At 55.1% G+C, this 9,723-nt stretch overlaps 1 protein-coding gene across 2 annotated transcripts; it reads left to right on the top strand.

Annotated features, from left to right (window-relative positions):
* Positions 1–706: 706 nt before the first annotated feature.
* On the top strand, positions 707–6,719 carry LOC136620368 (armadillo repeat-containing X-linked protein 2-like). Of its 2 annotated transcripts, XM_066595092.1 has the most exons (3): positions 707–1,917; positions 4,588–4,662; positions 5,641–6,719. In XM_066595092.1, exons 1-3 carry the CDS (start codon positions 1,158–1,160, stop codon positions 6,294–6,296), a joined length of 1,491 nt encoding a protein of 496 aa, XP_066451189.1. In that variant the 5' UTR covers positions 707–1,157; the 3' UTR covers positions 6,297–6,719. The 2 variants fall into 2 exon arrangements, with proteins under 2 accessions (XP_066451189.1, XP_066451188.1); XM_066595091.1 differs by lacking the exon at positions 707–1,917 and having other exon boundaries at positions 2,376–4,662.
* Positions 6,720–9,723: the final 3,004 nt, after the last annotated feature.

The raw sequence follows: 9,723 nt of genomic DNA, 5'->3' as shown, positions 1-9,723 counted from the left end.
TAGATTACGAAGAAAGGAAATATGTCTTCGGACACCATAAAGGCATAGAGGAAGCACTCCAAATTTGGGTGCCTGAAATACGGAAATGTTAATTCCCCACGCATTTGGAGTACCTCTTGTTCTACACAAGACTAAGACACAAGGAGTATGGACACACCAGCTGTAGTGGTGGCTTTCCTTTTTACGGAGCTCATTGTCACGCTGCATGCCTCCCAAACATTCTGCATGCTGCGGGATAGTTCCGGATATTGTGTGTGGTCTCGGGAGGCATGCATCGAGTCCTGACTTCAACTGTAATCTGCATCCTGAGTTGAGTACAATAGTTTTAGCTCCCTACTCCTTTATTCTTCTGCTTACCTGCAGTCAACAGCTTGATAAGCAACAGACAGTGTAGCCGTGGCCCTCAATTATGTCACCACCGGAGCAAGATGAGGCAACCCCTGGCCTGGCATGCCGCTCACCTCTGCTGCCAACCAACAGCACCCAGGATGGTGGGTGTAGGGTCCAGCAAGGGGAGTGAGAGGCACCAGGAGACTTCACTAAGAGGCATCAATATTGTAAGGGGGTTCCTAGTGGGCACTATTACTGTGAGGGGGTCACTAAGGGGAACTATGACTGTGAGAAGAGTTATTAATGGGCACTATTACAGGTCTGCCGGAGCCGGAAGCCCGCAGGGCGGTAGGAGGAAGGCAGCATGATAGGGTTAACGGGGAGGAGGGGGGTTAATTAGAGTAGAGGATGCCGGGAGGGGGCGGAGCTTAGGAAGAGGGGGTTAAATAGAGGGGTAGCGCAGGGAAAGGCCATTACAGCGTCCAGAAGAAGAGGAAGAAAGAAGCTGAAGTTAGAAGACCCCAGCGGACCGAAGACCCCAGCGGACCGAAGACCCCAGCGGACCGAAGACCCCAGCGGACCGAAGACCCCAGCGGACCGAAGACCCCAGCGGACCGAAGACCCCAGCGGACCGAAGAGCCCAGCAGTCCCAAAGAGCCCAGCAGACCTGAGGTGCCCGGCGGAGCTGAAGAGCGCGGCAGACGGCAGCGAGGCAGGGAGACTGAAGACCGGAGACCCGAGGTGCCGAAAAAGAAGCAGCGGAGGCAGTCCCAAAGAAGAAGAAAAGAAAAAGAAGAGCCCGAAGACCAGCCACTTACCGGGAGAAGATGGAGGCGATCCTCGAGAAGATCCGGGCGGAGGCAGAAGAAAGGGGGCTGGACTGGCTTGTCCAGCTCTCCGGTGAAGCCCTGGGAGCAGCGGCGGTATCCACGGCAGCGGCGGCAGAAGCAGGAGCAGCGGGAGCTCGAGCGGAGGCGGCGGGAGGTGCAGAGGCGGCTGCAGAGGTCCGGAGTCGGAGGACAGGTGCGGGGCCGGCGGCGGCAGCACCAGCGGGGCTGGCAAAAGAGCGGCCGCGGAGGGCGCGTGCACCAGAGAGACTGAGCCCCGAGCACGCTCCCTCACGCAGGCAGAGGCTGCGGAGTGCCTCTCCGGCCCCCCCCCGTAGTAGGCTCCCCCCGGCAACACCAACAGGCAGGGGGAGCAGGGCGGGGAGGACTCCCGCCAAAAGACGAGGTGCGGCGGGCAGCGCGAGGCCCCGTGCTGAGAGGGGGGCGGGGCCAAGCGCTGCACAGAAAGCAAAGAGCCTGGAAGGGGTCGGGGGCTGCTCACCCGGAGGTGCATCGGAGGGGGAGCAGCCCTGCAACAGTTCAAGTGACGGGCGGCCCGCGGTTTCTCGGGGCCCGGCGGCGGAGTCATCCGGAAGGCGTGCGACGGCGACAGAGGTGGCCTATGTTTCTTCGGCACCAAGAAGATCGGAGGCGGTTGCGGTCCCAGCAGAGCGGTCACAGCCCGGCGTTAGCAGAGTCCAGGAGGAACAGCGGCAAGACTGGTCGGCGGCTGGTGGGTCCACAGCCCCTACGCAGCCAGGTGAGTCATGCTCTATGTCTGGTGTGTCCAGCAATGTTAGCCGCGTGGCGCATGCGGGGTCTAGTAGTGGGGTATTTGCGGGGGGTAGCGCTGCATTAACTAACGCGCTAGGGGTAGGCGGCGAAGCAGGTGCATTGCTGGGGGTGGTATTAGAATTGCTGAGGAGGCAGGGGGTAGGTTACGCTCCGTCGCCTGTCACAGCATGGAACTCACCATGCAGTGCGTCGTCCAGCATTAGGGACGGACCGGGAGGACCGTTTGCTGGTGGGACTGGGGTAGGACAGGCGGTTGGGGTGTTACAATCTGCCCCGCTGGTAGGACAGATGTCCACGAGCGGGTTACAGACGGGGGCACAATCCACTGGGGAAATCTCTCAAGTGGGGGGTGCAGCAGGTACGTTGGAGTCAGGGGGATCGGCCGGGGTGGCAGTAGCGGTCCAGACAGAAAAGGACGGGGAGGGGGTGCGGCTAGACGATAAGGCAAAAGGCGAGGTCTACGTCTGCTTTGAGGGCCCGTTGGGGGCCCACCTAAAAAAAGAGGTGAGGGAAAAGATTTGGAGGGACGAATATGTCGAGATATTCTCCCTCCTACCCTTGGAAAAATTTAATTTAGACAAGGGAAAGCGGACTGAGTTTAAAAAAGAGGAGGAGGAGAAGCGTAGGTGGCGCCTTATACCCCAGACGTTCGCGAACTGGCTGCAGGCGTTTGCCATTCTAGCGAGCGTAATCGGAGAAAAAGCGCCGGACAATTGCTCCGGCCTTTTCTGTTACATGGACTCCATTGGTGAGGCCTATCGAGTGTATGGGGGACAGACCTGGCTGCGCTATGATGAGCAGTTCAGGCAGCGTAAGGCAGTGCGCCCATCGATCAGATGGGATCACAAAGATATAGGTCTATGGTTGAGAGTAATGGCCCCCGCGCGGTTCGGTCAGCCCTTTCAGGGCAGTGCCGGGTCCTTCGGCTCGGCCTCTAGTTCAGCCGGGGGGCAGGGTGGTTCAGCAGGGGGGAGTAGGACCGGGTACTGCTGGCAGTACAACGAGGGTCAGTGCAAGTTCGGAGCAACATGCAAGTTCCGTCATGCCTGCTCTCACTGCGGCGCGGGGTCTCACGGGGCTGGCAGATGTTTCAAGAAAGGAAAGGGAAAAGGTCCAGGGGGTTTTGCGAAAAGGGATGACCCCAGTGATTCTGGAAGAGATGGTACCGTACCTAAGTAGGTACCCGGATAGAGAGAAGGCGGAGTTATTGTTTAAGGGTTTTAGGGATGGTTTTCACATCCCGCCTCCGGTTCATGGGGTCCCCTTTTCGTTAAAAAATTTACGTTCGGCGTTAGAATATCCGGAAGTGGTGACGGAGAAGCTAATGAAAGAGGTTAGGTTAGGGCGCATGGCGGGGCCGTTTGAAGAGCCACCCGTGCAAGACTTTGTGGTGTCACCTTTGGGAGTGGTACCGAAGAAGGAGCCGAATAAATTTCGGCTTATTCACCACTTATCGTACCCAAGGGGGGCGTCTGTAAACGACGGAATAGACCCCGAGCTATGCTCGGTGGTGTATACATCGTTTGATGCGGCGCTTCATTGGGTTCGGAACTATGGAAGGGGGGCATTGATGGCAAAGGCTGACATAGAGTCAGCCTTTCGCTTGCTGCCAGTAACACAAGAAAGTGTGAGGTTGTTGGGGTGTTTTTGGGCAGGGAGTTATTTTGCGGATCGTTGTTTGCCCATGGGATGCTCAATCTCATGTGCATACTTCGAAGCGTTTAGTTCGTTTTTAGAGTGGGTGGTGAAGGACACGGCGGCAGTGCAGTCGGTCATTCATTACCTGGATGATTTTCTGTGCGTAGGGCCCGGGGGTTCGCCAGTTTGTGCGAACTTACTGGGAACCTTGCAATGGGTGGCCAAACGGTTCGGGGTGCCTCTGGCACCGGAAAAGACGGAGGGGCCCACAACTTGTTTAAGTTTTTTGGGCATCACCATTGACTCTGAGGCAATGGAGTGCCGATTACCAGAAGAAAAATTAAGAAACTTGCAGGAGGAATTAGGTGCGGCGCGGGTGGCGAAGAAAATCACGCTCAAAGGGCTGCAGTCACTGCTGGGCAAGCTGAATTTTGCCTGCAGGATCATGCCCATGGGCCGGGTTTTCAGTAGACGGTTGGCGGCGGCAACAGCAGGGATTCGGGCCCCTCATCACTTTATCCGTTTGGGAGTTAGTCACAAGGCGGACCTGGCAGTTTGGTCCGCCTTTTTAGAGAAGTACAATGGCAGGTCGGTAATTATGGGGGAGGTCAGTAGCAACGTGGACTGGGAGCTCTATACAGATGCAGCAGGGAGCGCAGGCTTTGGGGCCTATTTTCAAGGTAGATGGTGTGCGGGGGAATGGCCGGAGCAGTGGAAGCAAGAAGGCTTAGTTCGGAACTTAGTACTATTGGAATTATTTCCAATAGTAGTGGCTATCACACTGTGGGGTAACCACTTCCGTGATAGAAAAGTAAGATTCCACTGCGACAACATGGGGGTGGTGCAGGTGATTAACAACCTCTCTGCGTCATCCCCCCCGGTGGTTAACCTGCTGCGTCAGTTGGTGCTAGAGGCCTTGTCATTAAACATGTGGGTAGTAGCGGTACACGTTCCAGGTGTCGAGAACTCAATTGCGGATGCTCTCTCTCGCTTTCAGTGGGAGCGGTTCCGGACACTGGCGCCGGGTGCGGAGAAGGAGGGGAGGAAGTGCCCGTCTCGAATCTGGAACGTGGTAAGCGAGCAGTGGGGGGCCTGATAGAACGGTCACTGGCTCGGCGGACTAGGGCAGCATATTGCGCAGCGTGGAGCGAGTGGGAAGAATGGTTGAGGCAGCGTGGGGGGGAGCGTTCAGAGGAGGATAGAGTGGGCTTGCTGTTGAGTTGGTTGGGAGAGAGTGCAGATTTGGGTCGGTCAGTGGCAAAAGTGAACCAGTTTATAGCGGGGGTGGCTTTTGGGTTTAAAATACGGGGGGTGGAGGACGCGACAAAAAATTTTTTGGTAAAACAGGCGCTGAAGGGTCTGAGGAGAGGGAAAGGGAGACAGGACACTAGGCGACCGGTATCATTTGATGTTTTGGAGAAATTAGGGGAGGCGGTTGATGTTGTTTGCGGAAAAGAGTTCGAGCGGCGGTTGTTTAGGGCGGCTTTTTCATTTGCATTTTTCGGGGCCCTACGGGTAAGCGAATTGGTGTCACCTAGCAAGACCGTGGGGGGCGGCCTGCAGGCGGAGGATGTGCGGTTGGTAGACGGGAGGTTGGACTTGCTTATCCGTCGGTCCAAGACGGATCAGCAAGGACGGGGGCAGGTGATCCGGTTGGGTGAGGTGCCGGGGGCCAGTATGTGCCCTCTGAGTGCCTGGGAGCAGTATAGCAAAGGGTTAAATTTTCGCACGGGCCCATTTTTGCGGCACGAGACCGGGGAATTTTTGTCGCGTTTTCAGTTTATAGCGGTGTTCAAGAAGGCCTTAGAGGTGGCGGGTTTTAATAATACACAGTTCGGGTCTCACTCATTTCGGGTGGGGGCGGCGACGGAAGCGTCAGTAAGAGGTATGGGGGAGGAGGCAGTGAAGAGGATAGGTCGGTGGGAGTCAGGGCGTTTTAAATCATACGTGCGACCCCACCTGCTTTAAATTCAAGGCGGGGTCGTCTGGAGGGTGGGGGGGGTCATAATGGCGGTTTGCTAATATAGTATTGTTGCTGTTTATTTTACAGATGGTCGTCCAGCATTAGTTTGGATCTTGGGAGACTCCTATGTTTTTTGGGGAGCAGAGAGAGCGGGGGTACGGCCGAATGGGAGGCAGCTACGGTTTCAGAAGAGTGAGGCGATAGTGAGATGGATGGGGATTAGAGGGATGACTTGGGGCAGCGTATTGGAGGAAGTTGAAAGGCGGGTTAGGTGGGATAGGGCGCCGGAGGTTTTGGTCATACACGTGGGAGGAAACGATTTGGGAAAAAGGAGGTTTAGGGACCTATCAAGGGACATAAGGTATGACTGTCTTAGACTGCAAGCGTCATACCCGGGGACGGTCGTAGTGTGGTCCGAAATCGTGCCTAGGAAAGTTTGGAGGGGGGCGCAGTCGGAGAAGGGCCTGAACAGAGCAAGAGTGAAGCTCAACAGGGAAGTGTCGCGGTTCCTGGGCAGCAAAGGGGGGGTAGCAGCGCGACATATAGACCTGGAGAAAGGGGTCGGCAATTACTGGAGGTCAGACGGCGTCCACTTAAATGACATCGGCATTGACCTATGGACGGAAGGATTGCAGGAGGGAATTGAGCGGGCGCTATTGGTGTGGGGGGCGGCGCAGGCTCAAGGTGGTCGAGCCTCACTTGCTGTGGCAGGGGAGGGGGAGGGGCCCTTGGAGCCCGTGTAGAAGGTTAGTGGGGGAAGGCAGGGGCTACATAGCCCCTTCCCCCCTTTTTTGTATTTGGTCAATCGTGGCCTGTCGCCTCCTGGGTTACAGGGCGGAGCCCTGATAGTCGGTGGGAGAGGCTAGCCAGGGGTGGCTAGCCGGCCTCGGGGTCGGGAAGAAACGGCGGCCGGAGGTTAATGGGGAGTTTGCTTGGGCTCCCGAGTCTGCCACCGGCGGCGGGAGGAAGAAGGTTTTGGAAATAGCGTCGCCTGAGCCAGCCAAGTTGCGGCTGGTGACCGGGACAGCTATTTCCTCTGTTGGTTTGAGGCGACAGGATATTTTTAGAAGTAGGAGGGGCTCCAAGGTCCTCTTCGCAGGTTTTCCATTAGGGAATGTTTATAATGGTTAGGAGGTTATAATGGTGTATGATATATTTGAAAGGAAATGCGTTTAAAAAATTTTATGTTAATGTTGTTTGTTTTAATAAATTGGCTGCTGTGGCCAAATTTTATCCAACAGATGGTGTCGGTGGTCTGTTCGGGTAATGGTAGGTGGGGAGGGGGATTTAAAGGGGTAAGGTCATAGCAGCATACGACTCCGTTATACCCGGGTCAAGGTCTGCCGGAGCCGGAAGCCCGCAGGGCGGTAGGAGGAAGGCAGCATGATAGGGTTAACGGGGAGGAGGGGGGTTAATTAGAGTAGAGGATGCCGGGAGGGGGCGGAGCTTAGGAAGAGGGGGTTAAATAGAGGGGTAGCGCAGGGAAAGGCCATTACAGCGTCCAGAAGAAGAGGAAGAAAGAAGCTGAAGTTAGAAGAGTCCCGCCCGCCCGCCCTAGAAGAAACCCAGGGGGGGAGAGGGGTGGGATCACGGGAAAGGGCTTTCGTCATAGCAGCAGGGGAGGGGGAGGGGCCCTTGGAGCCCGTGTAGAAGGTTAGTGGGGGAAGGCAGGGGCTACATAGCCCCTTCCCCCCTTTTTTGTATTTGGTCAATCGTGGCCTGTCGCCTCCTGGGTTACAGGGCGGAGCCCTGATAGTCGGTGGGAGAGGCTAGCCAGGGGTGGCTAGCCGGCCTCGGGGTCGGGAAGAAACGGCGGCCGGAGGTTAATGGGGAGTTTGCTTGGGCTCCCGAGTCTGCCACCGGCGGCGGGAGGAAGAAGGTTTTGGAAATAGCGTCGCCTGAGCCAGCCAAGTTGCGGCTGGTGACCGGGACAGCTATTTCCTCTGTTGGTTTGAGGCGACAGGATATTTTTAGAAGTAGGAGGGGCTCCAAGGTCCTCTTCGCAGGTTTTCCATTAGGGAATGTTTATAATGGTTAGGAGGTTATAATGGTGTATGATATATTTGAAAGGAAATGCGTTTAAAAAATTTTATGTTAATGTTGTTTGTTTTAATAAATTGGCTGCTGTGGCCAAATTTTATCCAACAGATGGTGTCGGTGGTCTGTTCGGGTAATGGTAGGTGGGGAGGGGGATTTAAAGGGGTAAGGTCATAGCAGCATACGACTCCGTTATACCCGGGTCAAGGTCTGCCGGAGCCGGAAGCCCGCAGGGCGGTAGGAGGAAGGCAGCATGATAGGGTTAACGGGGAGGAGGGGGGTTAATTAGAGTAGAGGATGCCGGGAGGGGGCGGAGCTTAGGAAGAGGGGGTTAAATAGAGGGGTAGCGCAGGGAAAGGCCATTACAGCGTCCAGAAGAAGAGGAAGAAAGAAGCTGAAGTTAGAAGAGTCCCGCCCGCCCGCCCTAGAAGAAACCCAGGGGGGGAGAGGGGTGGGATCACGGGAAAGGGCTTTCGTCATAGCAGCAGGGGAGGGGGAGGGGCCCTTGGAGCCCGTGTAGAAGGTTAGTGGGGGAAGGCAGGGGCTACATAGCCCCTTCCCCCCTTTTTTGTATTTGGTCAATCGTGGCCTGTCGCCTCCTGGGTTACAGGGCGGAGCCCTGATAGTCGGTGGGAGAGGCTAGCCAGGGGTGGCTAGCCGGCCTCGGGGTCGGGAAGAAACGGCGGCCGGAGGTTAATGGGGAGTTTGCTTGGGCTCCCGAGTCTGCCACCGGCGGCGGGAGGAAGAAGGTTTTGGAAATAGCGTCGCCTGAGCCAGCCAAGTTGCGGCTGGTGACCGGGACAGCTATTTCCTCTGTTGGTTTGAGGCGACAGGATATTTTTAGAAGTAGGAGGGGCTCCAAGGTCCTCTTCGCAGGTTTTCCATTAGGGAATGTTTATAATGGTTAGGAGGTTATAATGGTGTATGATATATTTGAAAGGAAATGCGTTTAAAAAATTTTATGTTAATGTTGTTTGTTTTAATAAATTGGCTGCTGTGGCCAAATTTTATCCAACAGATGGTGTCGGTGGTCTGTTCGGGTAATGGTAGGTGGGGAGGGGGATTTAAAGGGGTAAGGTCATAGCAGCATACGACTCCGTTATACCCGGGTCATGTGAGTGAGTCATTACGAGGGGGTTACTAAAGGTCTTTATTACTCTGAGGGGGTCACTGTGAGGGGTTCACTATTACTCTGAGGGGGTCACTAAAAAGCACAATTACTGTGAGGGAGTCACTTAGAGGTACTGTTACTGTACAGGCATCACTAATGAGCACTATTACTGCTCCAAGGTCACTAAGGGGCACTATTACTGTGAGGGGATCACTAAGGGGCCCTATTACTGTGAGGGGATCACTAAGGGGAACTATTACTGTGAGGGAGTCACTAAGGGGAACTATGACTGTGAGAAGAGTTATTAATGGGCTCTATTACTGTGAATGAATCACTAAGGAGCACTAAAAGAGGGCCGCTAAGAGGCACTATTACTGTAAGAGAGTCACTGCAGCCCTCGATTAATGCAAGGGGGCTACTAAGCACTATTACTGTGAGGGGGGCACTGTTGGGCACTATTACTGTGAGGGGGGCACTGTTGGGCACTATTACTGTGAAGTGGTCATTCAGAGTCACTAATACTGTGTGGGGATCACTAAGTGGGTCTAGCACTGTGAAGGGGTCACTAAGGGGCCCTATTACTGTGAGGGGATCACTAAGAGGCCCTATTACTGTGCGGGGGTCACTAAGGGGAACTATGACTGTGAGAAGAGTTATTAATGGGCTCTATTACTGTGAATGAATCACTAAGGAGCACTAAAAGAGGGCCGCTAAGAGGCACTATTACTGTAAGAGAGTCACTGCAACCCTCGATTAATGCAAGGGGGCTACTAAGCACTATTACTGTGAGGGGGGCACTGTTGGGCACTATTACTGTGAGGGGGGCACTGTTGGGCACTATTACTGTGAGGGGGGCACTGTTGGGCACTATTACTGTGAGCAGGACACTGTTGGGCACTATTACTGTGAGGGGGGCACTGTTGGGCACTATTACTGTGAAGCGGTCATTCAGAGTCACTAATACTGTGTGGGGATCACTAAGTGGGTCTAGCACTGTGAAGGGGTCACTAAGGGGTGCTATT

Source organism: Eleutherodactylus coqui, chromosome 3 (assembly GCF_035609145.1).
Source record: "Eleutherodactylus coqui strain aEleCoq1 chromosome 3, aEleCoq1.hap1, whole genome shotgun sequence".
NCBI lineage: Eukaryota > Metazoa > Chordata > Amphibia > Anura > Eleutherodactylidae > Eleutherodactylus > Eleutherodactylus coqui.
This window is presented reverse-complemented; position numbering and strand designations above follow the sequence as displayed.

Excerpts from the sequence above, each read along its gene's own strand:
- LOC136620368 (XM_066595091.1), top strand. The coding sequence starts at position 2,995 with ATGCCTGCTCTCACTGCGGCGCGGGGTCTCACGGGGCTGGCAGATGTT.